General features: G+C 52.5%; 10 protein-coding genes across 10 annotated transcripts; 5 read left to right on the top strand and 5 right to left on the bottom strand.

The window, feature by feature from the left end:
• Positions 1-438: 438 nt before the first annotated feature.
• AYO21_05083 (hypothetical protein) lies at positions 439-4,097 on the bottom strand (the record flags this gene model as incomplete). Its single annotated transcript, XM_022655054.1, has 2 exons — positions 439-3,884; positions 3,938-4,097. The coding sequence occupies 2 exons, from the start codon at positions 4,095-4,097 to the stop codon at positions 439-441; spliced, it is 3,606 nt and encodes a 1,201-aa protein (XP_022512737.1).
• Positions 4,098-4,495: 398 nt separating this feature from the next.
• Positions 4,496-6,786, top strand: AYO21_05082 (hypothetical protein; the record flags this gene model as incomplete). The annotated part of the gene is made up of 3 exons (XM_022655053.1): positions 4,496-4,628; positions 4,678-4,845; positions 4,895-6,786. The coding sequence occupies 3 exons, from the start codon at positions 4,496-4,498 to the stop codon at positions 6,784-6,786; spliced, it is 2,193 nt and encodes a 730-aa protein (XP_022512736.1).
• Positions 6,787-8,633: 1,847 nt separating this feature from the next.
• Positions 8,634-9,440, top strand: AYO21_05081 (hypothetical protein; the record flags this gene model as incomplete). The annotated part of the gene is made up of 2 exons (XM_022655052.1): positions 8,634-8,891; positions 8,943-9,440. The coding sequence occupies 2 exons, from the start codon at positions 8,634-8,636 to the stop codon at positions 9,438-9,440; spliced, it is 756 nt and encodes a 251-aa protein (XP_022512735.1).
• A 1,781-nt stretch (positions 9,441-11,221) lies between these two features.
• On the top strand, positions 11,222-11,896 carry AYO21_05080 (hypothetical protein; the record flags this gene model as incomplete). Its single annotated transcript, XM_022655051.1, has 1 exon — positions 11,222-11,896. One exon carries the CDS (start codon positions 11,222-11,224, stop codon positions 11,894-11,896), a length of 675 nt encoding a protein of 224 aa, XP_022512734.1.
• A 1,348-nt stretch (positions 11,897-13,244) lies between these two features.
• AYO21_05079 (hypothetical protein) lies at positions 13,245-14,849 on the top strand (the record flags this gene model as incomplete). Its single annotated transcript, XM_022655050.1, has 4 exons — positions 13,245-13,714; positions 13,772-14,157; positions 14,216-14,689; positions 14,743-14,849. The coding sequence occupies 4 exons, from the start codon at positions 13,245-13,247 to the stop codon at positions 14,847-14,849; spliced, it is 1,437 nt and encodes a 478-aa protein (XP_022512733.1).
• Positions 14,850-15,969: 1,120 nt separating this feature from the next.
• Positions 15,970-17,422, top strand: AYO21_05078 (hypothetical protein; the record flags this gene model as incomplete). The annotated part of the gene is made up of 2 exons (XM_022655049.1): positions 15,970-16,440; positions 16,598-17,422. The coding sequence occupies 2 exons, from the start codon at positions 15,970-15,972 to the stop codon at positions 17,420-17,422; spliced, it is 1,296 nt and encodes a 431-aa protein (XP_022512732.1).
• Positions 17,423-17,583: 161 nt separating this feature from the next.
• AYO21_05077 (hypothetical protein) lies at positions 17,584-18,792 on the bottom strand (the record flags this gene model as incomplete). The annotated part of the gene is made up of 1 exon (XM_022655048.1): positions 17,584-18,792. One exon carries the CDS (start codon positions 18,790-18,792, stop codon positions 17,584-17,586), a length of 1,209 nt encoding a protein of 402 aa, XP_022512731.1.
• Positions 18,793-19,271: 479 nt separating this feature from the next.
• AYO21_05076 (hypothetical protein) lies at positions 19,272-21,135 on the bottom strand (the record flags this gene model as incomplete). The annotated part of the gene is made up of 9 exons (XM_022655047.1): positions 19,272-19,805; positions 19,858-19,927; positions 19,976-20,190; positions 20,237-20,351; positions 20,399-20,462; positions 20,516-20,579; positions 20,634-20,723; positions 20,777-20,884; positions 20,935-21,135. The coding sequence occupies 9 exons, from the start codon at positions 21,133-21,135 to the stop codon at positions 19,272-19,274; spliced, it is 1,461 nt and encodes a 486-aa protein (XP_022512730.1).
• An 893-nt stretch (positions 21,136-22,028) lies between these two features.
• AYO21_05075 (hypothetical protein) lies at positions 22,029-23,678 on the bottom strand (the record flags this gene model as incomplete). Its single annotated transcript, XM_022655046.1, has 1 exon — positions 22,029-23,678. One exon carries the CDS (start codon positions 23,676-23,678, stop codon positions 22,029-22,031), a length of 1,650 nt encoding a protein of 549 aa, XP_022512729.1.
• A 1,260-nt stretch (positions 23,679-24,938) lies between these two features.
• AYO21_05074 (hypothetical protein) lies at positions 24,939-25,903 on the bottom strand (the record flags this gene model as incomplete). Its single annotated transcript, XM_022655045.1, has 2 exons — positions 24,939-25,695; positions 25,764-25,903. 2 exons carry the CDS (start codon positions 25,901-25,903, stop codon positions 24,939-24,941), a joined length of 897 nt encoding a protein of 298 aa, XP_022512728.1.
• Between the last annotated feature and the right edge of the window lie 148 nt (positions 25,904-26,051).

The following is a 26,051-nucleotide window of genomic DNA, read 5'->3' as shown; positions in this document are numbered from 1 at the left end:
CTTTGCTTTCCTGCACGGGATTGAGGCTGAGATCGCGGCGTCCGCATGTTCTGGATAGAGACTGGGGACTGGAGACTGAGGGCTGTGGGAGGCAGTGTGGAATTTCTTATTCTGCTTCTTCTTCTTCTTGTTACGCCTGCAGTGCAGTGCAGTCGAGTCGAGTCATGGCCGAGTTAATGTCTAATACACACATACATACACACATACATACATATGTTGGATTCCCCTTTCCCGTCGCTCACTATGCGGTGCTCACCATAAATGAGTCGTTAGGCCTATGTGAAATAAGGACACGCGAAGCGTCTTGGAGCCAGGGAAACACGACCATGATGACGTATCTTGGATGAGTTCATTGTTCCAGTATCAAGCCTCACACATTCTGTCTTGTGAATGAGGTGTCGATGAATTACCTATTATCTACATGTCCAACACCCTCCATCAAGTCCCCCCGACATCGACCTCTCGTGGTTCTTCAAACCCTCCTTGGTCCGGTGTAGCTCCTTCATTTGTAGTCTCGAATTTCGGGCCAATCTTCTCACAGAGCTCCACCAAGTCGACCTGCCCTATAAGGTTCTGAGCCGCACTCAAAGCCTTCATAATCACAAGCTGGTTCCTCTCAGTTGTGGCAGAGCGGAAACTCCTCACTAAGAATTCACTCAGCATCTCCACGGTCCAATCATCAGGAATATCTCTGAGGATTTGCAGAGGGTCAAAAAAGGTGGCGAATTTCCCGAGAAGATAGGACGTGCGTTCAAGGCGTTCCTCAACGTCGTGAATGGAGAGAAATTCGTGGAAAAGGAAAGTGAAAAGTTCGATCTGGCTCGTTCTGGATGGTAAGCTGGCTGGATCAATGGGAAAGGATGAGGAAAGGGGTGAAGGACGGCCAAAGTAGCAGTATCGTGTGGCTGTATCATAATCACCCAACCCATGTGTCAGAAGGCGAAGGGCTTCTTTGTGACGGCCTTGACGGGCATCGAGGATCACAGATTCCGAAACGAGATAGGAGGAGAAGGGTGCCATGCGCTCGAGGACCATGGAGACCGAGTAAGTCAGATCCTTTCCAGCGTCGCTGGTGCCTGTGGATGCGTATGCGCCACTCCCTAGGAGTTGGAGGAGACGGAGACGTGATTGCCACCATGGCTCTGGAGGGGCGTTTTGATGAATAAAGTCGAGATAGGTCGGCTTGGGCGACTCAAGAGCTCGATAGGTCGAATAGCTTTCTGCTAGCGACGTGCGAGCGGATTCTGACTTTTCCAGGACGGTCAGAACTGTGTCGAGGTAATAGCCGATGAGGTCGTCGGCGTACTGTCCGAGATTTTTGCCAAACACAAGATATTCCAGATATTGCTGGACCGCTCCCGGTGCTTGGTCTTTGAGAAGTTGGACTACCTCTTGAGGGCTGAACTTCACCCGTGCAGCGTCGTCTGTGAAAACTTGGACGGCGAGCTCCGGATTTCGCTGTGCGAGCAACAGAGTATAACTCTGAACCAGTTCGATATCTCGAATGACCGTCAAGTAGCGGCGTAGTTGGACCTCCACATAGCCAATATTTGAACCATAGTCCACATCCCTCTCTCCATCGATGATCCGTTTCCAAGTCGCCAGGACATCTTGAGCTTGTTTCCTACTTTGATAGAGCCGGCTCAGAATATAGAGTCGATTGTACCGTTCCAGTAGCAATGTCGCACGCTCAAAGTCGCCCTTCCACTGATCGACAACATTATTCAATTTGGCTCGCACTGATCTCTGGGCAGGACTGTCTGTGGCCAATGCTTGGTCCAAATAGAGCAAGACATGGAGCAGCGACGCATCAACAGAATCAAATACGTGCTTGTCATCTGCAATGCTTCCATAGCCGCGCTTCTCTTGCCACAGCATCAAGAAGTGTCTCATCATCATCCAAAATTCGGTCGGGGCATCCTCAAAATTAGAGATTGGCGATCGATGATCTTGCAAGAGATCCGCCATACCTTGATGGAGCCAGATGCCTTCTGGCCCGTACAAGACCTCCAACGAGAGTGGAGGTAGAAGGAGGAGCACGATGCGCGGATCTAGCCCACCATCATGCAAGGTGTTCTCGACAGCTCGGAATATGTCTTGAAGGGTTGAGGCACCTGAAAGCTGTGTCACCAAATACAAAAACAAAATCAAGCTGGCTTTCTGTCTGATGTAGTTCAGGGTGAGGAACTCCGTCTCATCCTTCGGTTCGCGACCGTGAATACTAGCCAAGAACCCGAATATTTGACCAGGAATCACATTGACAGGTTGGGTGTCAATCATATACTGCGTCAGGCGATATTCGAGTTGCGAGATCAAGGGATTTTGTAAGATCATGAGAAGATCTTTACCGTGCCAAACCAAATTTCTCGTGAAAGCGCGTCCGAGGCGACCAGCAAGCTTTTCTTCTTCAATAGCACGCTTCTTTACGAGCTCGTTCGACGGCTCGACAGGAGTACTCAAGGATTGACTCTCAAACAGAGCGCGCTCTTGCTCCACCTGTTCCACAGCAGACTTTGTCCTTGGATCACTCTCAGCTTGAGCGATCTCTCGTTGTCTCAAAGACTTGATGGGAAGTGGTACCAGTTGCAACAATTCTCCCGGGGCTTTGAAGAAATGGCTATGCGTGCTCAGCGTGTGGTGCAAGCCGGCGGGAGCATTCTCGAATCCACTTGATGGCAAACCAACGCAGGTGCGAGGGTGCGCGAGCTCGGATGCATTCTCGATCAGCTGGATTTCCAATTTTCTCTCTGTTACGCCTTCTTGAACACTTCGCAGAAGAGCGAAGATGATTTTACCCTCATCTTCCGAGCGTGGGGCGCCTTCGTTTTCCGGCACGGCAAAGTTGTCCACAAGCAGATCCTCAGGGTAACTTTCGAAGTCAATTGTCCCTCGAACAACGTCACCATCCAGATTCACAAACATACCAACTCCGGGCTCAGATTCCATCGTGCCCGTAGTTAACATGAACTCCGTCGGAAAGGGAGAGAGGATATGCGGTTTGAGACGCTTGGTAGAATGTTTGCTACTGATGCCAGCGGATGATTTGGCGGGAAGTGCCTCGGTTGACGCACGGGGGCGCGCTCTCGGACGTCCACTCCCATCTGCGCCTCCGACGGTGACTGAGAAGTTAGTAGGTGATGATGAGGGTTGGGCTGAGCCAGCGGATGCCGTATCTGGAGGCATTAGATGCGAAGACTCCTGGCGTCCGTGGGAACCGTCCTCTGGCGAGCCGATCAGATTCCCCATGCTTGTGCTTCGAGCATGACCAGCTGCTTCTGCAGATGGAGGAGACTGTGCTGGAGCACGCCCATCATTTTCGGCCAGCATATCATCATCAGTAGGCTGTGATGAGATGGGAAACAGCGGAATCTTCTGCTGGTGTTCTACCTCCAGGAGTGCATAACTCGTGTCATCAGCCACGCATGCAATCGTTTCTCTTCTGCTCGATTTCAAACAGCCGGGGTATTCGATGTTATTTTTGATTGCCCGCAGCCTCTCCCCCACCCTGACCAAGATGATTCTACGCGAGTTTGCAATCATCACCACAGGCCCCTCCGGGTTCTCTTTGTCTTCATTCTCGTCAATGCCACCAATCCACTGGACGCCAGTGGGTTCCCTGTTAGGAAATGCCGGACTGAATTCTGGGAGTGAGTAGAACGAGACGACGCCATTGCATAATACGCAGGCTTTTAGAGGACCTGGTAGAACCAGGATCTGCTGGATACCTGGTGCGTTCGGAGACTCGGCCGATGCGGCGTGGCCGCTGGGTTGAAGTCGCGAGGCAAGAATGAAGGTTGTAGGTGCATTGTCGTCGTCCTGATCAGAAGGGATCGAGACTAAATGCAAGATCTCGGCCGCGGAGGTTCCGACATATAAATTGTTGTCTGGTGCATCGTAAGAGAAATGCGGGAACCGCAGGATAAACAGCCTCACCTACTCCAATATTCTACACACGTAATTGACACCTTTGCATCACCGTCATCTGCCGCCAGTGGAATGTCCTCGAGAACAGCACGAAGGACATATGGGCCTGGTTCAGGCGCCACCAGTCTCTGCCGCTTTGCAGGTCGCTGGCCATCTTGGTCGGGTCCATCCATGGGGAGAAGCGGCCTTCAATGACGCCGAGTGAGAGTATCCATGGTTGCGAGTAGTCCAGCAAGCTTCTCTCAAGAGAACATTAAAGTGCTGTCCTCGTTGTACTCGATAGTATGTATTGTGGTTGATGACGGCAAGCGGAGCATTGCAGTGGTCAAAACGCACTACTGCGGGAGATTCGGTTTCGGGGCGCAGTCTTGGGTCCAACTCCAATGCCCGTTGCTCGGTCCCGTTGTCAATACAGTTGACGCGTTCAACGTTAATTCGAAGGCTTCTCAAGGCGCATCTCACTCTGTTGCTCTACAAACAGGATTCTGCAAATGCATTAATGCTGATGGAGCCTCCGAGTTGGCGGCACTTCAAAAGGGAGGATCTGTGAACCCTGCCCCCTATTGACGAGATGGACGCAATGGTGGTATCAGAGGTCAATGCCCCTCGGGCGGACGACGCTGAGCCTCGTCCTGAATCTTTCCTGGAGAGGCCACCGGTTGAAGCAGAAAACAAGTTTCAAAAGGCAATCGCCGCATGGCGCAGTGAGTTCACGTTCACACCCTTTATTCACACTGCTGGCTAATTTATCAGACATCGACCTTTCCTCGTTGATGCCCCAGTTGGATTCTACAGCCTCCGAGATTGTCGCTCAGCAGAGAGACGCCTTGCTCGAACGGAAGGAACTCGCTCAGAAGACGAAAGACTTTCGGAAATTGGAAGATGCAGCAAAGTTGACTGAATACAAGACACTCTTGAAATGTTGGTGTACCCTCCCCCAAAGCATTAGGCGGAAGTTGACTTTTTGCAGCGTATCAAACTTTCATTGACCTGATTACTGGCCATGGCAAGACTTCCTCGTCCGCCTTCCTCCAACTATACCAATCTTTGTCCGAGGCTCCGGATCCCTTTCCTCTTCTCGAAGCCTCTGTCGATTCCCTGGTCGCGTCTGAGGATACGGTGCCCAAGCTCACTATTGAGAACCAGCAGCTTCTCTCTAGAGTTAGCAAACTGACCGCTCAGCTGGAGGAAACAGAACGAAAACTGCAAGACGAAAGCAAAGCCAGAAAAGATGCTGAGGCTGGAACCAGCGCTCTGGTTCAGGAGGTTGAAGTCAAATGGGCAAATGTCTTGGAGGAAAAGCAGAACAACTGGGCAGCAAAAGAGCGTTCTCTGGAAGAAAAGGTCGAGAACCAGGACAGGCTACTCAAAGAATTGAAAGCCAGCTACGAAGTGTCTCAAAGACTTCAAGATGGGTCGGCCGAAGCAGCCTCGTCCAAGGCTGCCGCTGCAGAGCTGGAGATGATGACCTACGAACTGGAGAAGACAACTGCCCGTCTGGCGGAGATCGAAGCGAGGAACGAACAGCTTCGAGTCGACCTTGCTAAGGCCACTTCGCAGAGCGTTGAAAATCACAACGTCGAAGACGACCCTTCCTTTCTACGCTTGCAGTCCGAAAACTCTTCTCTTCTTCGGAAAATTGAGTCCGCAAGGTTCGAGAGAGAAACGGAGAAGAGGGATTGGGACAACAAGCTACGTCAAGTCGATAGACAGCGGTCCCAACTCGCAAGTGAGAACGAGGAGCTTCGTACCAAGGTCAGTAAATGGTCCGATTATGAAGATCTGAAAAGGGAGTTAGATACCCTACGGTCAATTGAATTGTCAATTGGCGACGATGAAGATGGGGGTGAAGCTCCCATTGACCGGGAAGCTGAGACGAAGCAATCCTTGGAGCAGCTGCTACTTGCGCGCAACAAGAAGCTGACGAATGAAATGACGCTGCTGCGAGTATCACACCAAGACCTTCAACGTCAGCTTGAAGAGCTCCAAGAAGAGCTGTCGAGGACCAATGCCGAGTTAGAGAAGTCCCAGAAGCTTTCTTCAACCCTGGAGAACGACCTCATGCGTGTGCAGGAGGAGGCTGCAAATGCACTTCCCTCTTCCGGGATGTCTGTCGCGGGAACGTATGTGTCTCGGCATCCCATGGGTTCTTTACGACGAGGAAGGGCATCATCGCCAACATCTTCCATCATTTCTGGCTATGATATGCAGCCGAGAACAAACACATTTGAGACACTACGAGGAGGAGAACCAATCGGTGGGGGCGCTGGCATTTTGCCGATGATCCAGGCTCAAAGAGATCGATTCAAGCAGAAGAACCAGCAACTTGAAGAAGAGCTATCCAAGACCTACGCAACAGTAACTTCCTTGCGTCAAGAAGTTGCCTCGCTTCAGAAGGATAACTTGAACTTGTACGAAAAAACACGATATATCTCAGCGTACAATCGGGGCCCAACAACATCTTCATCCTTTTCTGGACCAACGGGTCACACGGCGGTTCATGTGGATGACAGCACGACCGGTCGATGGAAGTCACAATACGAGGCTAATATTTCTCCTTTTGCCGCGTTTCGTGGCCGGGAAGCTACACGTGCTTACAAACGCATGAGCTTCCCTGAAAGGATCATATTTTCCTTAACGAGGGTCGTTCTCGCTACCAGGACTTCGCGCAATGTCTTTGCCGGCTATTGTCTTGCTCTTCACATGCTGGTGTTTGTGATGCTCTACTGGATGGGCACCATGGATGTTGATCGGAACGTTGTCCATCTGGGCGAAGCAGCAGCAGCGGCCGCGGTTGGCGGCGCAGGGCTTCCTTCACCTGAGTTCCACGACCCAGATTGGCATCAGCAGGAATTTGGATAGCTTCTGGTATGTAAAGCCGCATCGCCAGGAGTGCTTACTTGTTGTTGCGGTGGACATCTCATAGTCTACGGCTTCATTTTGCGTCATACAGAGAATCCTCTTGCACCTCACATGTCCTTCTCTTTCTACCGACTTACCGTCATCATCAAGGACGAGATTCCTGGCAGGGCCCACGCGGCTTTATTACGCGTTTCCCTTGAAAAGAAGTTCGAGGGCCACGGACGGACTCCATGGCTATCCGGCATTATTTACCAACACAGTGTGACAACAAATTCGAATCCTCCAAACCTAAATGCGTACGTTCCGGTCATGTGGGCAGGCGACCATCGCGGAAGCAGTAGACGCCGACCATTGTGTATGCGGAATCCGACAGAGTGAGCACTAAACAACAGGGAGAAGACAACCCGCGGATGTTAGATGGACTTGCTACAATTTCTACAAGTAGTCCGACCAAGTGTCCTGCTTCGTAAGCGTTTGCGGAAAAGGCTCAAAAGAGGCGAAGTCGATGCTTACGTGAATGGTCCATTTGCCATTGTCGCAGTTAGCGCAGACGAGACGGAACGTGGCCTACGCACGCAGCTCCTTTGCAAGCGATGTTTCGTCCCCTGGCTACTGTCTGTACAAAATCTTCAGAAACTATTCTGGCAGCTGGCTCCCGTCGTCAGCTGAACGAAATACTCACGGGTCCCAAAAGAGCTGTCTTGCGCTCCGCCGGCATTCCTTTCGGAATTACGACGCGAAACCCCAAGACCTGCGCGCGCATAATGCCCAGCCTTGGTAGTGATACGCAATTAGGTCCGACGGTATGTTTCTGTACTTAGCACCGAAGAACATCATCCGAACTAGGAGAGACATGTGTCTGCCTGGTCACCAATACGCCCGAGTGGTACCCGAAGACAAGGTCCCAGTCTTGCTGATGGAAGCGCCTTCGAAGTCTTGTATCTTCTGTCAAAGCTGCCTGTGCAGGTTTATAAGTCCTAAGACAAGCGCCGAGCAAGATTCGGTTGGGTACCCGTGTCTGAAAACCTGAAACGCATCCCGAATTGAAGAAAGGCATTTCTCTGGGCGTGCACTAAGGCAAAAGAACGACTCGGGGAGCGATTTCGACAAGGCGTACCCGCTTTGTGCGCTACATCTGCACGTCATACACAAACTGATCTGGGATTGGCCCTTTGAGATGGTGGGCTGGCGGCTGGCCGGCTGGCCGGCGGCAAGGAAGTAACCAGACGAACGTCCTAGCACGCCTGAGAAAGCCGAGAGGTCAGCAAGAGGCTTGCCATTCGGAGGCCAACAACGCAGCCACCCGACCAGCATCCCGAATACCCTACTCGCCGACCAGGGCCCTCTAGATGTCCAGGCTAACCCAGATGGCGCAAGACGGTCCAAATTCCAAGGTGTTTGCTGCCGCAGGGCGCCAATTACCCCGTCTATTATTACATCCGAACCCTCGTCGATCAGACACGCAGCCGACAATCTCCCTTGCCGCTTCTCGCAGCACTCATGCGGCCAAGATGGCTCCACCGTGGCTGGCGAGCCAATTACAATGACAAAGCCCTCAAGATAGAAACACCGCCTTCGTCGTGGGAGATCCACCATCAGAATAGCAACCATCCTATCCGTGGCCGGTATACCAGTCCGCTTGACAAGTTGATATAATGCGGCGGCTGGTCTCGACAATGGCCTCTGGTTTCTTTCAGTCCTCATATACAGTCTTTGCTCTCGTTCTCAACAGCTCATTCCAACAATTCACTAGTCAGTGTGAATCTTTCCTTGCAGTCCAAAAAAGAATCTGCGGGCCAGACAGTTTCCTTCATTAATACCCATTTTACCACTTTCCTTTTTCCAAGATGAAGTACACAATGCTTCTCGCCTCGTTGGCGCCTACACTGATGGCTGCACCACTTACTCGAGATGCCTTCGAATGGACGCCGACATTAGCTGGTTACTTTGACGTCGTCTTCCAATATATGCAGCAGGCTAAAACGCCTGGCTCTCCCTCGCCGACGTGTGATGTGTCGAAAGCTGCCATGCCGATCGCACCCACACCACTCCCCAGCCCGTCAGGATTGGTCCTTGAACATGTTGCTATCGGTAGAGGTGTGCAGGTATGTGGTTTTCTTCAATCCTGGTCGCGGGTGTATACTGACATTTGACAGAACTATACGTGTGCCAATGCCACAGCCACTCCTGCCGCAGTCGGGGCCGTTGCAAGATTCTACAATGCCTCGTGTGTGGCGGCTGATTATCCGGATCTCCTGGCCCTCATCCCCAACCTGGCCTTACAATACCCTCTGCCCTCCGACCCTTCTGCTCCCCTTTCACCCTCGGACCTTCAGCTTTCATCTCACCACTTCTTCTCCAATACCACCACTCCGGTCTTCGCTTTTGACGTCCCCGAGTCTCCAGAACTTGGTACCGTCTTTGCACAGAAGGAGCACTCTTCCGATGCCCCAGCCAATGCTGTGGCTGGCGTCAGCGGTACTGGAAATGGCGCCGTTCCCTGGCTTTACCTGACATCTCGATCCACCACTGAAGGCGACATCAAGGCTGTCTACCGCCTGGACACCGCTGGTGGGCAGCCCCCTGCGACATGTGCAGACATGCCTGCAGCTTTCAGCGTGGAGTACTCGGCAACCTACTGGTTCTACAAATAGTCAATTGACATGCTATTGGAGACCTTGTTTTCGCATCGCGCGGCGTTGGGGTTACACTGGATTCATGGGATTTACTTGAGATTTTTGCTCCAGCCATTCATGGCCGGATGCTAGGCGGTCTGCATGGGTAATGAGATTTTCCGAAGTGGTCAGGGACTTCATATTATTACAATATATACCCCTAGATATATCTGAGAAAATAACAACACTTTCCAATTGGCCTTTTCGTCAAAAGCTGCGCTTTGGCCTTTCCTAGGCATCGAGATGTGAAGCGGGATAAGGATAAAGGATTTTCCGTGATTGATCTGAAACTCGCCCTGCGCCTCTCGCAAAGCCACAGCGAAGCCACCACCATCTTGTCTTCCTCCCATCTCTCCGCCAACAACATTCATCACCTGCTATTGTTGCTAACTTCCGCTCTCATCAGGTAGTTGGCCTCATTTTGTGACGAGTCTCCATGGATGGTTTGGACCCATGTTTGAGCGGACTCTGCCACCTTATGCATCCGGAAATGCCCTCCACCCTGAAAGTTCCTTCGCACTACAATTCCTGGCAGTCAACCCTTGGGCACGTTGAGGACGAGGAATCGGAAGGTCAACCAATGCCTCTAAACTGTTCAACATTGGGCTTGCCCCCTATTGTCCCTCGAACCCCTCAGCAGACTTGCCTTCTCTAATTTTGCTGAGTTGGCACAGACTTTGCTTCGAGTTTGGTTGAAAGTCAATGCATATGCTCTGTGCTCCACTCCCAAGATGCCAATTGGCGCTTCCTTATGGTACAAAATGGCTCGGACAATCTACCAAATGACACGATATCACGTCCAACATTGGTTCAGTCTGCGCATTGACCATGTGGTCACACACAGGGCGAACAGATCTGTAATTCCAGCCACGCAGTCAGCCAGAAAAAGAATGAAGAGCCTGGTGTACATTCATAAGTGCTTTGTCAACCAAGGTCTTCCCGCCCAATGCAAAACAGTGATGTCCACTCGCTCTTCAAGTCTACAAGCACCTTCATGCTCCATCCCGGATAGGAGAACCAGGCTGCTCTCCAGATACCCTACCAGTGTCCCACTATGTCAAGATTTGAACGTTAGCGCATTTTCTTCTTTGGTTTTCCCCCAGGCAAACCATGGGCCACTATACGCCTAGCCACGTGCGATTTTCTGTGCCGGAAGGCGACTCCGAATGCGCTCAAATCTGTATGCTGCTTTCCTGGATCAGTCTTCGCGAGTTCCCAACAACCGTGATCCAAGGCTGGACCATTCAATCGAAAGTCTGGGTCAGAGAATGCAACCAATGATTGTTTGATTGAGCTGGATGAGGAAGATGGTACGTTTCCCCCTGTTCTCAATCAAAACATTGACCAAAGCCGGTGAGCTATCGCGCGCATGGGATGCCTTCAAAGAAACTTCCCACTACTTTTACCTTTCCCATCAATATCGTCCCGGTGTACACGTTTCTGAAACATCTCTGTGGCCTCCACACGCCGAGTATAAATCCCAAGATGCCGTCCCTTGCCTGTCTCTACAATCTGCAGGCTCGAACCGACAATAACCACACGACACACTCTCCAGCTCGTAACGTACTACGCAGCTCAATCAGCCTGCTCTCGCTCTTAGAACAGCAAATACAGCAACGGACACATTCTCTACAGATCCGGATGCACCAACAGTCCCACATAGCTCGATACACCACTCATTTCGGACAAACCGTTCGAATACATCCTCAATCTTATCGTGATAATCAGCTATCTACACAAATATCCCAGATCTATGCAATATGGCTATTGTCAATCCAGAATATGGCAAGATGTATGGCCGATATAAACAAGCTACAGACAATGTTCTGTCGTGGATCAGGGCTCTCTACAACCGACCGAGCACAATTCCCCTGAACAAGCATCTCCAATTGGCAGTTTCGGCCGTTCAAGACGGCATCCAAATGCCCGAGAACATACTCGAAAACCTTCAGACCGCCATCAACCTGCGAAGGCAGACAGCCGAGCTCCACAAGCACACCGGAACCTCAGATCACGGACACGACTATATGATCACAGTTCTTCAAACCATCTCAACCATTTTCGCCCCTTCGAGACCAGCAACTCCAGAACGGGCTTCAGCATGTGCTGCAATCCCAGCACCCTCTCCTTTCTGGCAAGGACACTTGACACCTCGACCTTTTACTCCTCCTCCTCCAGGGTACTTCCCGCCAGTTCCTTTTCAGCAGGAATGGTGTCCTCCTGCATTTTGTGCATATGATCAGATCTATCAGAATCAGCAACCGCCCTACGGAGCCTATTATTCGCCACCTCGCTCTCCTCCACCACCGCCTGGCTTGTATCCGATGTGGCAGCTACCTCAAGCTCAATACTCTTACTTCGGCCCAACCACCACTACGAGCACTTACGGCATCGATTTGCAGGATTCTATGTTTGAAAGCGCTCCGGGTTATTGAATCAATATTTGCGACAAATGATACAATCAACTCATCACCAATCCAAATCAGTCAGCAACAATTCCAACCATCTTCAAGTATATGTCTATGGATAGTATCGAATGTGCAACGAGTCTCAGCAATATATTTTCAGCTGCGACAATACAAAGCCGGCATAATTTACAAGCAAAAGGTCCTGCAATACCAACAATGAGAAAATCACCGCTACATACACTCATTACAACAACAATATTCAGTCAATGACAGCCACCGCTGAATCAGCACTTACGTCAAATATTCAAAGACAAAAGGTACAACCATCCAATATCCTAGCGTCATTATGAATCTCCTGGAAGAACCAGTTGATGTACGAGTCTTTGCCAAACCCTCATTTCTGCACTTACTAACCAGTCCCAGTCCACCCTGGAAGCGCTTCAATCGGCGCCACACGTGAACTTGCCAGTCGTCGAGGAGAGGGAGGGGCCCATTTCAAAAATGCTGCCCGTCAGCGTCAGCGTCAACCGCCTACAAGTCCTCGTGTGGCTCGGGTGATCAAATTTCTCGGATTGGATTCCGCCCATTTGTCTAGAGAGGGCATTAAAGGACTTTGAAAACAAGCCCTGCGGGTTTGATGATGGTGGATTCACAAGTCTTACGCCATAAGGTATAAAATCGGTCCTGCGGGACTTTGGAAAGAGGAGGGCGCCTTGCAATAGAGAGGCACCTTCTCGCGGTGCAGGGTGTGAGTAGCAGGCTCCTAGCTCCGCTTGAGACTGTGAAACCAAGACCTCTCCTGATGTCCCATTCACATGTCCGGGGACCAACATTACAACGCGGAAGCGGAATGCGACGTGCGTCTGTCCAAAAAGGCGTTGCTCTGATACGAGCCTCGCCAGTAAGTTTGCGCAGACAGCATCTTGCCTACTGTTGGTTCTAACAAATGGCTTGTAAGAAACCCCACAACTTGGTCGCCGGACCTGAAATGTGAGAGAGATACAGATAATCCTAGACGGCCGAACGCTGCCATGTTCGGCTGAAGACCAGAGGCCCGTACAGCACTCTGCCAACACTCAATGAAACGCTTACAAGGATGTTGATCTGTCCCAGTGCAATGAACAAGGTTAGGCCACCAACGTCGAAAGAATGACTTACTTTTAGGTATCGTTGGCGAAGACAATTCACACTACACTGCCATGTGGGCAGCTGAGCGCCTAGCTGACGTCGGAAACTGAGGGTTAGGCCTTGGTGGCCTGGTAGCCTGATCCATGTGACTTCAGGTCGCACACTCTGAAGATATTTAATACTCCATTGTCCGTTCAACCGTGGCGGTCAAGACTATAGGACGAAAATTTCCCTCTCAATCTTACCAATGTATGTCCAGAGATCGTCTTCCGGGGCTGCCGTGGTGCCTAATGTTATTGGAGGCAAGGTCGTGTCTCTGCCCGAAACTCAGAACTTCCCTGTCATTCAAGGTTCAACTGGGGACACAATCCATTACGCCCAGAGCGCAACCGTCGACGTCGGAGTTCATGCCGTCGAGACTGCTGCTGAGGTCTTTAAGACGTGGAGGAAGACTCCACTCTCGCAACGGCGGGCAACGTTGAACAAAGCGGCTGACATCTTGGAGACTAAGGTCGAAGAGTTGGTCAAAAGAGAGATTCCAGAGACTAGTTGTGATGCGCACTGGCCAGGGTTTGAGGTGATCTTTGCGTCAAAATTTGTGAGAGAGACCTCTGCCAATGTTTCGACCGTGTGCGGGAGCATACCGGACTCTGAGGTTCCAGGAACGACTTCATTGGTGTTTCGAGAGCCCGTTGGTGTCATTCTGACCATCATACCGTAAGTCGAACCATCCGTTTCTGAGAAGTTGGCATTATCTTACCAGCACGGTGGCAGATGGAATGCTCCAATCATTCTAGCCTTCCGTGGCATCGCTGCTGCTCTCGCAGCAGGCTGCACGGTGGTCTTCAAAGCCTCCGAACTGTGCCCGTGGACTCACCAACTGGTTCTTGAAGTCTTCGCGGACGCAGGACTTCCAGCCGGGGCACTGAACAAGATTCAATGCTCCCGTTCGGAAGGTCCTGCTGTCACTGAAGCCATCATCAGCCATCCGGCTCTGAGAAAGGTCGAATTCATCGGCAGTGCCGCAGTCGGGCGAATTATAGGCACCGTGGCAGCCAAGCATCTGAAGCCTGTCTTGATGGAGCTGGGAGATCAAAGCCCTGTGCTTGTCCTGGAGGACGCAGATTTGCAAACCGCTGCAGAGAATTGTGTTCGAGCTAGTAGGTCCTTATCTCCCATCCCGACTGTGTGAATGATACATGTCTCACGGTATTCCAGCCTTTGCCCATCACGGTCAGATCTGTTTCGGTACTGAGCGAATCATTGTCCATGAGAAGGTGGCCCAGGACTTCTCCCGGTTACTTGTCGAAGCCACAAAAGCTCTGCCCTCGGCTGGCCACGCCATCACGGTAGAAGGGGCAAAACGGTCTCAGGACATCATCGAAGAGGCTGTGGCTGATGGTGCCAAGTTCCTCGTCGGCAGCACCCAATTCACGGGCCGAACGTCTCTCGAGCCTTCTATCTTGATGGATGTGAACCCAAAATCTCGGCTCTCGCGCGAAGAGTCGTTCGCTCCGTCTGCGAGTTTGTATGTGGTCAAGAGTGACGAGGAAGCCTTGGCCCTGGCGAATGACACCCCGTACGGTCTATCTGCATCGGTCTTTACGAGAAACCATGCCAAAGGACTGGCTCTGGCACGAGACCTAGAGTTTGGACAGGTCCAGATCAACTCGCACACCATGTCTGTCAACGGTAAAGGATACTTCTCTGCATTTGTTGAGATTAGTTACTGACAGTCAATGCAGTCGCCGCGCCACAGACGGGATTCAAGGGAAGTGGATGGGGAAGCAATGGTGCTGCATATGGGATTGGGGAGTTCCTGTTTAGCAAGCATGTTTCGCTGACTGCGTGATATTGGGTCAGCAACTGGTATACCGAGCACATGAAGCTTGGTGTAGCTTGGCCTTGAAAGGACCTGTTTTGGGGCAAGGCAGATGTGGGGCTTTGTTCACATTCAGAGCCTAGCGTGCCCGGCCCGTAGCCGTCTCGAGCCTCATACGCCACAGGTACCAATAGAAGCTTGTGCACCGCCACCGGATCTCTTCCGCATTTAGTTAATATGACATCATGCTGCATATCTTTCGTCGCCCAACTTACTGGATGTACTCGGTACGCACATACAATCAAGCAGGCAGGCAGGGTACAAGGCAGGATTTGGGGGTCGATCATCTGGGCACAACGATGATCGGGCAACCAGATCCAAATCGCCAAACCATGTGTGCCATGGTATTCTTCGACAATCCTGCAGTTGAGGAAAGGGAGACGTCTTCGTCCCCTTGCTACCCTCTCGTTCAACCAAGTCCGCTATCTCGACGCGTGGCCATTTCCCCCCATTCGTCTTTGATTCCCGATCATTCCAACACGATCCAGCGTGCTGTTTAGGATCGACACTGGGCACCCGGGGAGTCCGATCCAAGATTTAGGAAACCCTAGACTGGCGAGTCTGGCAGTTTTTTTCTTCTGATATATCTACTGTGGGTCGCGAGAGGTTCCTCTGATCTGGATCGCGCCTTCCCTCAGACCATCCCAAGGCTGTCAAACAACACGCACGGCGACAGAGTCCCAGCGTCCTTGTCGTCGATGAAATTGAAAAGACAGGATTAAAGCAGCAAACGCAAACATCAATATTACCCTGAACATTGTTAAAACTCCCATCCGCGCATTACATCAACCTACCAGCCCGTCACTAGTATTGGTTTTTGGGAAGCCGAGGATAAGCAATAAGAATAGAAACGCGCTGTCCACTGGACCTGGAGCGGTGTCGAAATATCTGGTATTCTGATATATGCCGAGACTGGAAAGGCCCCTGACCTACCGATACCCTGGGCATCACAGCCAACCAAGTTCCCGTCTGACTGTCAACGGCTCTTGGAGCAGCAGATCGAGGATCTGAGGGACAGAGTGGACGGTGGAATTTTTTGATAGCGGTATTTGATTTTGGCGCCATTACTCACCAACCAGCATATATCGCCATGGCTGGAGACAGTGTCACAAAGACGTGTCTGTGTCTAGAGAGGAAGCACCCAAAGAGGCGTCGACCACGACCACGACAATACCAGCACCAGTACGGCCGTCGCACATCCCATACCATATCTCCCCTCTCAGCCGCACTCATCCTCCTCTCCACCATCCCCGCCGCCGCCGCCGTCACGATGCTCCCCCTGCGCGTCACTAACAACTGCAAAGAACCCATCTGGCCCGCCATCCTCACGCAGTCCGGCACCGGCCCCGCGAGCTCGGGCTTCCTGCTCGGCTCGGGCGCCACAAAGTCTCAGACCGTCGGCCTCGACTGGAAAGGCCGCGTGTGGGCTCGCACCAATTGCAGTTTTCCCACGACGACAGGGTCGACGTCGGCGTTACCGCCTCTGCCGCCTTCGAGTGGGCAGGGAGGCAGTCCCTGCCAGACGGGCGATTGTGGCATGTTCTTGGAATGTCAGGGTGCAGTGAGTCAACTCTCTCCTTCCCCCCCCCCCCCCCCCCTCTCCTTTGGTGGTTCACATCATGTCCTTCCAAGAGTGAGTAGACGAATCAAATTGACATGAGACTTCTCTCTGTGCAACGTATGTAGCTGATATTGAACGTTCGCTGAGCTTTGCGCAGGGACAAGCACCAGCTACACTGGCAGAATTCACCATGTCGTCAGACACCAACCAATGCTTCTACGACATTTCGCTGGTCGACGGCTACAACATCCCCATGGGTATCATCTCCTTGCTCAGCGAGACCGACAACGCAAACCTCACCGACATCCCTCCCAACCTGACCAACCCGGTCTGCATTGGCACCTCGTCTCTTCTCGCGCCCGTGGGTGATGCCCCCGATGTCGATTTTGGCACGAACTCGACCTATCCGCTCCCCCTGGACCAGTCTGTGACTTCTTCCTTCGTACAAGACTGGTGTCCCTGGCCACTGCAACTCACGCCGCCCACCAAACCGGGTGACGGCGTCTATCCCTACCCGGACGACAGCATCCAGCGGCCCATCTTCAACCCCTGCCTGAGCGCCTGTGCAAAGTGGAACAAAGCTAAGTACTGCTGTACCGGTGACCACGGCACACCGGCAACCTGCTCGCCGAGCCTCTACTCGCAACAGGCCAAGAAGCTGTGTCCCGACGCATACAGCTATGCGTATGACGACCAGACCTCCACCTTCATCATTCCTCAGGGCGGAGGGTTCGAAGTCGTCTTCTGTCCGGCCGGCAGGAGTACCAGGATTCTGGCCACGTTCGGAGATCAGTTGAGGCAGCTGGCACAGACGGGACATGCCACGAGAGATATTGTCTCGTTGGCGCAGAATGTCTCCTATATCAAGGCAAAGAGTGCCGCCGTACAGGTCACGGTGCCGAAGCTGAATTCTGTGTTGGCTGTCTTGGTGGGATGGTTGCTGGCTTTGGCTGTTGCCGGGGGATTTGGGATTCCGTTGTGATTTGAGAGACCTGGGTGTGGTGTGCGATCCCCGTTTCTGAGCAGGAATTGGGTTCAGACTTTGCCTGGACGGACGACTCTGTCGCCTGTGTTGATACCCTCTGAAACGAATACCGCAAGCAGCATTTTGTTATATAAGGCCACACCACCGCTGTCCCGGTCTCAGCCCTTGTCGTCCCCTTTGCCATTGTTACTATTATTCCAACTCCACCCCAGCGTCTCGTAGTCCATCTCGTAGCTTTTGTTCTGCCACCGCAGAGTCGTCACGCCGGGGATGACAGCCGAGCACGACCCGGGCCAGGGGGCGTCCTCGCCCCCGTAGAGCACGGCCCACAGGAGCCGCATGTCCCGCGTGGGGAGTTTCTGCATGAGCACCTTCGTGGCGGCGACCTGGATCTGTTTCTTGCGGTCCGGGTCGTCCTGCGCAAACACCAGCGCTTGGTGCTCGCTGAGGTAGCTGTCGTGTTTGACCGGTTGCGCGGTCCAGCGGCCAGGGGGTGTGAGCGTCGAGAGGCGTGGGATGCCTTGCTCGGGCGGGGACGGCTGGGTGGGCGCCGCGCGTTGCGTCTGGCCTTCAGCTTGAGCTGGAGCTGGAGCTGGAGCTTGAGCTTGGGCTTGTTGCGGCTGAGGTTTGGCTGCAGCATGGGCTTGGTTTTGCGATTGCGATTGAGACGGAAGCTCTGGTTGAACCTGGGGTTGGGCTGGACCTTGGACATCTGATCGATTCTGGGGCATGACCTTCTCCTCGAGCTGCGCCTTGATCACTGCTGAGCTCTTCTTCCCTTTCTCGAGCTTGTTGGCCAAGTCTGCGGAGTTGCGGGTGTGCTCTGCATGCGAAGGAGCCTGTGTTGAAGGCCCAGAGGCTGCGGTACCGTCCAGTTGCGGTATTGACGGTTTGTCCATGTTTTCCAGTGGCTTCTTAGCAATGGGCCCTGAGCTGGAGCTCGTAGACGATGAAGCTTTGCCATTGACGAGGTCCACTTCACTCTTGCTTGCGCTGGCATCGGCACCAACGACTGCGCTGTTTCCACTCGCTTCCCCAGAACCTCCTTGTTTTGCCCGGACATTGGGACGCTTCGTAGTGAAGTGGTCCTCCAATGCCCTCCAGATATCTGACGCGATCTCGACCGGTTCAGCAACCTTCCACGCTTCGCTCCCCGGCACCAAGGTTGACAAGATCAAAGCTTTCGCACGGGCGTTCTTGATCCAAAAGTCGTCGTTGACGTCCGGCTTCGGGAGGGTCAAAGGGATGTAGGGGGCCGGTTCTTGGATAGCTGGAGAGGGCGCCGATGGCGTCGCCTTTGCCTGACCAGGGGGTTGAGCAGGACCCTTGCCCTTGGAGGCATTGGGCTTGGATTTCTTGTTCGGCATGGTTTGTGAGAGAGATAGAGAGAGAGGGTGTGTTTGTGTGACAAGTTTTTTTTTTTATTTTTATTTTTTACGGTTCTTCAAGGCAAAGAGGCGGTCTTTGCTTGAATCACCCCAGTGTCCTGGCATAGTTGAAGCCACGGTGACTGACGAAACTATTTACCACAGCGCTGAAAAGGGTGTCTTGTCCATTCAATGTCACACAGCGCGAGCGAAGTTTGGGAGTTTCTTTGAATATGCGGTTACCGAGTTGAATGCTCAGCCGAATTTGTTCAGCGGCGCAGGAAAGCAAAAAGTGCATTTCTCATCTTCAGGATTGAAACCACCACCAACACCACCACTTCATCTGCTCTTCTCTGCCTATGTTTGACTACGGACAGCATTCTCTTCCAGACCTGTGACGAATTTATCTCGTGGTAAGTCCCTAGGGCCACTTGGTCCACCCTCACACGACGACCTTGACCGCGCCATTCCTCACCAATCTAGAGAGTGTATTTGAATCCCTCCTGTCCCTCGATCGGCTTCTCCAAAGTCCCGGTATCGACCTGGCCATTCTTCTTCCAGAAATAAACCGATGTGCAGCAGACAGAGCATATGATGAAGAGCTGCAACCCTGCGGTAGTCCACAGCCCACTTCTATATGTCGGAGCTTCCTTCTGGAGAAAGGTGGTGGAAGCGAGGATGCCACCAATAGCTCCAAACCCGATCTGAAGCGCGCTGCCTACACTTCGCTTTGACTGCATCCGGATGTTGTTGGATTGATAGGCAAGGATAGCTGGGACATTGCCTTGACAGCCTGCAACACCAAGGAAGATTCCGAAATATCGGACGCCGTCAGAACCGTGATAAGCCGTGATCATAAGCCCAATGAGCACGATGAGTGCCTGGGCTAGAATCACGGGAGCACGTCTGTGGTATTTATCGCCAACCCATGCAAATGTCAAAGCGCTGATCACTGCAGCAACGACTGGGGGCGCCGAAAGTAAGTTCGCAACCCCGGCAGTATATCCCATCCCCTGCTATAGATTAGCTTTGCCGTCCATGGGCAATTGGCAGCACGTGGCTTACCTGGATGATGACCGGCATAAAGTACGCAAAAGCATACGCGGGGTTAGCCGTCGACATAAACATCATCGAACTGGAATCGTCAGTGGCAGACAAGAACTAGGGAGGACGATGGACATACAAGACCCAGAGTTTCCAGTCCTTCAGGTGATGGCAGAACTTTGCCCACGTGAGTGGATCAGGGACAGCATCTTTCCGGTCATCCTCGATCCGCCGGATGATGAATGAAGCTTCTTCGTGCGTCAAAAGGCCCTTCTTTTCCGCTTTGTCCGGGAAGTCGATAATGATGAACCATGCAATGACGGCAACGGTTACTGTCAACAGGCCTTCAATGATCTGTTGCGCATCAGCAATGGATATACACGAGGATCTGTCACCTTACAAAGATCCACTGCCACCCGCGCAGGCCGCCCACACCCTCCATCTGCATCAGGCCATATGCAAGGATATTCGAGAAACCGCCGACGAGAACGGACATGAGATAAAAGAAGGCGAGGCTTGAAGCATTAGGAGCCAATTCTCCAAAGGGTTTTCTTCAGCATACCGTTTCTGGACCTCGTACCGCTTGTACCAGCAGCTGATCAAGTACACGCATCCAGGGAAGAAGCCTTGTAGCATGTCATCAGTTCACTTCTAGAGTCGAGGAGACAATTTTTCTTACCTGCCTCAAAGAAACCGAGCAACGTACGGCAGACGGCGAGAGCCTCGTACGACTTGACAAACCCCTATGCTTGCGTCAGTTGTACAAGACACATGGCAGGATCATTGATGCCTGGTACTTGACCGATCATGACACATCCCCACGCGAACGCAATGAATGCGAGCCAGTTGGCACTTCCCACACGACGAAGAACAATATTGGAAGGTAGCTATTGCGGTTTCAGTTCGACAGTTCTGAGACGTCACATGCAAAGTCGTGTACCTCGAACACGCAGTATGGGGGAAAGAACACCACTAAGACGACAGTATATCGGTTTCCCACGTCCAAATCCAGATCCTCTCCCATGCCAGCAATCCGTGCATTGGAGATCTGGTCAAGTCAGCGCTAATGGCATCCAGATGGGAGGGTGGGCACCCTACATTGACACGATCAATTAGGGCAATGGAATACAGAGCTCCTAAAATTGGAATGAGTCGCCAGTCGATTTTCCGAACCAGCTTATTCTCCGCGTGTTGGTCCCAGTCCAGTTGGTCTTCATTCACTCTTTGCGGTTGCTCATGCGCACTTATGTCGGAAAAGTGGCCGGTTGAGTCGTTGTATTTCTGATCTGTCGACGACATGGTGGCTTCAGCTATCTGTGGCTCTGGATCTCGAAAGTTCTTTGTTCAAAGACTGCTGGCCTCCAATCTCATGCCCACAGCTTCAACGTAAGCGAAACATTCTTGCAAGGGCTGGGAGTTGTGAGGTCAGGGTCTTTATGCTGTTGGCCTCATCATCTTTGCCCAGGCATGGCATTCTGGGGCGAGGAATGCCTCTTCTCTTCCAAGGTACTTGGCCATTGTTGCCCAGCGGTCTGATGTCGTTCCAAACCATATTGTACGTATTTACCCCTCTTCCTGGCACCTTGGCCGTCATCCTTCAGAGAAGTTGCCACGTTGGCGCCAAGGTCTCACAATATACGAATACCTTTGCACTTCAACAATGGTCCAGGCAGTGCGGCTGCATTGCAGATCAACGGGCTTTCTCGGCATGCACCTGTGGATATGACTGGACGAACACGGCATGCCAATGCTAGGCTAGCTTGGCCGTCCCAGCCTCTGACCTCAGGTCTGTTGGTGGAGACTAGCATCGCTGAATCTGGGGAAATCGACCCACCCCCCAGTGGTACAATTCATGGTCTGTTCTTGGGCAATGACTACGATGTGGCGAGTCGACACATGGTACACTGTAATGCTCTTCACACTAAGTCGGATCTTGAGCTACACCCAGAATCTCAGGCTGCGACTGTCACGCCACCACCACAATCGATCTATGAGCGTACAAGGACAAGGATTCCAGATGGGATAGAGAGTCATTCCTTGGCAAGCACGAGATGTGCTCCCCTGCTGGTCCAGGGGACTCTTCGCTTGATCGTCGTTCAGTGGATCAGGAGAAGACCGACAGCGACTCGCCGAGTCGTGAAGTCGACAACCTCGGAGCCGCCCCTTGCAGCCTCGCCTAACCCATGTGAGTATCATCGCCGTCCATTTTCTTGCGTGATCATGTCCGCAGCCTGCGCAGCAATGGCATAGGTTGCAGCCTGCAGATGTCCACCAATTGGTATTGGGATGACGCTGGTATCCACAACTCGCAGACCACCGATGCCCTTTACTCGCAATTGTGTATCCACCACGGAACCCATACTTGCTGTCCCTGCGGCATGGAAGAACGTGCGAGCCTCGGACCGCACCCGAGCGTCAATTGCTGAATCAGAAGATGTATATGACAGGGCTTCGACTGAAGGCGGAGGGTTCTCAGACTCGACCACGTCCGACATGGAGTGCTGAACAGCTTGAAGCAAGCGGCGAATTCCATAACGCATAAGCGCGCGATCGACGTTTGTTGCGTTGTAGTTGGGATCGATGACTGGGGGGTCCAATGCTGACGAGGAAGATAAACCGATTTTGCCTCGGGACGTCGGCGACATAACCCCCACCACGGCACCTATATGTGTTCCATCAAAGGGAACATGCAGGTTGGTGATGGGTAGGCCACCAGGGGCGTACATCATGATAGATTCAAGGTGGACTGACTCGGAATCGAGAAGCGAGACAGGGTATGTGTCTCCACCCCCAGATGAGTCGCGGACCATATCTTTTTTCACAGCCTCCTCCAGAAAGGACCTCGGCACGTTCTCGGTCACAACCCAGTCCACAGGAAGGCCCAATTGATGTGCTGGCTCTGCCCAGGGTCCGGCTACACCTCCCATGGCAAGGCCCAGTGAAGGGTTCTTGAGGCGAAAAGCGAATCCGACCAGGAGGTGGTCGTGGAAGTTCAGGCCGACGCCAGGTAAGTCGAGCTGTGTTGGGATGTTCGCTTTCTCCAAGTCTGCAGCTGGACCAATTCCACTCAGCATGAGAAGTTGTGGCGTGCGAAATGCTCCTGCCGAGAGGATGACCTCTTTGGATGCCAGAAAATGTCTCTCGCCATGGATTTGGACTCCTATAGCGGTAAGTTTTCCCTGTCGATTTTCGAGAAGCACCTTTTGCGCCGCAGTTTCTGTCATGACCTTGACGTCTCTCAAATCGAACGCTGCGCTCGCTAGCTGCCTTTTCCCTTCCTTCAAGTTCTCGACCACTTCGCCTACACCTAAAGGCTCACCGCCGTTGGCGTTCTCGATCTGGCTCAGTCCAAGATCAAGCCACGCCTTCAAGACTTGATCCCTCAAGGGAGACTTGCGGTCAGGGTGGCTCTTTGATATGGCCACAGTTGAGATGTGGTCTTTCTCGATCTTGTCGAAATAAGGCAGGAGGCCGTTATAGGTCCATCTCGCATCACCCACGAGTTTCCCCCATCGGTCGTAATCTACTTTCGGACCACGAGTCCAGGTGGCATAGTTGGTTGCGCTACCACCCCCCAAAGCCTTCCCACCGGCTTCGTACAGCGACCGATCATTGAGGTGTGGTTGAGGTACGGTCTTATAGTTCCAGTCAATATCCGATCCGTGAGCGGCGAAGCAGCCCAAAGGAGACTGGGTCAGTGGGTGACCCGACACATCCGGGCCAGCTTCAATTAACAGAACAGAGGGGGATGATTTCGATTTGGCGAGGAGAGAAGCGAGGGCACAGCCGGCGATTCCGCCGCCCACTACTATGTAGTCGAAGATGTCCTCGGCGGCAGCCATTTGAAGCGGCTTGATGGGTTGAATGTGGGTGTCGCTCCTCGACTTTCTGAGAAGAAAGATGCAACAGCGGGTGAGATGTACGGTGCGGGTGTTGATTCAAAGTGCGACGTTATAAGGGGATGTCATCCACTAACTAGTGTTTCCTGCATTCCGCCAACTGATGCACAGTCACGCTCGACGTTGGACATGGGGTCAGAGGCCATCGAGGCAACCCACAGCCAAGCTGAATAATTACTTTTGTCGTCGCAACTTGTCTTGTCCATCGTCATGCCACGGCTTCCTGGGGGGCCGCGGAGTGACCCAAACTTGTTCCGGGGGAAATCTAGAAGTCTGGGAGAGAACTGGCCGGCGACTCGTACGATGGCGAAGATGGGACAGGCTGAAAAGTGCTTCCGAGAAGCGACAAGATTCAATATGTCCGGATAGTTCCAAAAGGCAAAAACCAGAACTTAGTACTGAGTGAGTATTCAACTCGTATTATGGTCTCCACCTCACCCATGTTATCCAACCAAGGCGTGCCATTGCCGCGCCAGCAACGCCACTTGTGGTTTGTAATTATCGTTGCACCACCAGCACCAGCTTAGCAATTGAGTAACTTGGTCGTTGCTACTCGAGTAAGGACAACGACGAGTACGTGACTGACTTGGCTCAAAGCCGTACAAGGTTTGACAAAGGTAATTACGAGTACGAACAAGAGAGTTATCGATAGGGCTTGAGGTTTAAATCCCTCTAACCCGAACCTTGTACTCGTAGTCTGTATTTTACATGTGTACCTGTATTTTTTTTTACCCTTTCTTGTGGCCATGGACGGACTTGTAACGAAGTACCTTACCTGGACTTAATGCCTAGGTAATTAATAATTCCTCGTCTGATCTGAGTTGATCTGATCTGATGTCCCCCTTCATTGTTACTTGTAAGAATAAGAGAAAAGGGCCTTCTTGCAAAGGGGCCTAGAACAGACAGACAGACAGAAACGGGTAAGAGGTGCAGGCTTGCTGCTGCGAGGGTGCAGCCTCGTCTCAGATTACGAGATTATCGACCAAGCAAGTGACATCAGTGCCCGTTAGAGAGAAGGGGGCAACATGTGTCCCTGTTCAGGTCCCTTGATCACTCATGCCATGCCTGGTACAGCGACTTGCATCCTCCGCCCGTCACATTACAAAAACGACGTACCAACCTAGGCGGCCATGGCCTCCTCCATACAAATCAATCCCCCTCTCTTCGAGGACAGACATCAATATCAACCAAAATCCATCAAACTCATGGTACTCTCGCCATCACTCGCTGGATGCACATCTCCTTTGCTTCCTTCCTGATCTCTTCGCTGGCATTGGACTTGAGTTTCATCCCCGTGGCATCGGTCCCGGTATCCACGGGCGTTTCGGCGAGGAGTTTGAACCCCAGCCGCTCATACGCCCGGATGGCCTGTGTGGTGGTCGTATCGAGAATGACAGGGCGGTCGGGGAACTCTTCGAAATGCTGCTCCACCTGATGCCGCAACAGGGCCGACGCGTAGCGTTTCCCGGCGTACTTGGGGTTGCTCGCGATCATCTGGACGAAAGCGCATTCTTCTTCCTTGAACCCACGGGGCTGCAGCTCCGGTAGCGTGCGCGTCCACATCTTGCGGATGTTCTCCTCAAAGATGAACTCGATGCGGTAGAAGCCCCTTGGGCCGTAGTGCCAGGGGAGCATGAGGCCCAAAAATCCCGACTGCCACAGTTTGCCGAGCTCGAATGGTCCCATCCGCTTGTGTGGAGGCAGCCAGAGCAGGATGGCACCTATATCGGTCTGCGTTGTTGATGTTGATGTTGTCGCTTCTGCGCCGTCACCGTCACCATCCGACGTGTTGATCTCAGCGACGAGAACCGAACCACCAAGTAGCCTGGTCGCGCTTATCAAGCTCCGATAGAAGCGGACTCGAGTCTTCTGCAGACTGGTCATGTGCGGTTTACTGGTGGGTGTGCCGATCATGACAGGCTCCAGCGGTTGCGAAACGCCGTGGAACCAATTGTGATTCCTACAGAGGCGTCAGCTGGTTTGGTCTGATCCATCCGTATCCCTCCTCCTCATTCCAGAATGACCTACCAGAGCGGAAGAAATGCATTGCACAGTATTCGAGATAGCATGTCATCTTCTTCTAGCTTAGCGGGTCGGAAAATAGGAGGCGCTCCTATTGGAGGGTCTCCTGAGGACTCATCAACCCGATTCGCACCCTCACCATCCATATCTTGAGCGGTGCGCCAGTGCGATTGACGTCTAAAGTTTCTCAAGATCTGGAGAAATAACAAAACAAAAAAGGAGGAGAGATGAGAAATACACGACTTGAGAGTCGAAAGATTGAGACAACTTAGGCCTAGCTAGGCCTCCAGCTAT

This window comes from Fonsecaea monophora, assembly GCF_001642475.1.
Source record: "Fonsecaea monophora strain CBS 269.37 chromosome Unknown Scaff30, whole genome shotgun sequence".
Lineage (NCBI taxonomy): Eukaryota > Fungi > Ascomycota > Eurotiomycetes > Chaetothyriales > Herpotrichiellaceae > Fonsecaea > Fonsecaea monophora.
Note: the sequence above shows the minus strand (reverse complement) of the source record. Positions and strands in the feature narration are given on the sequence as shown.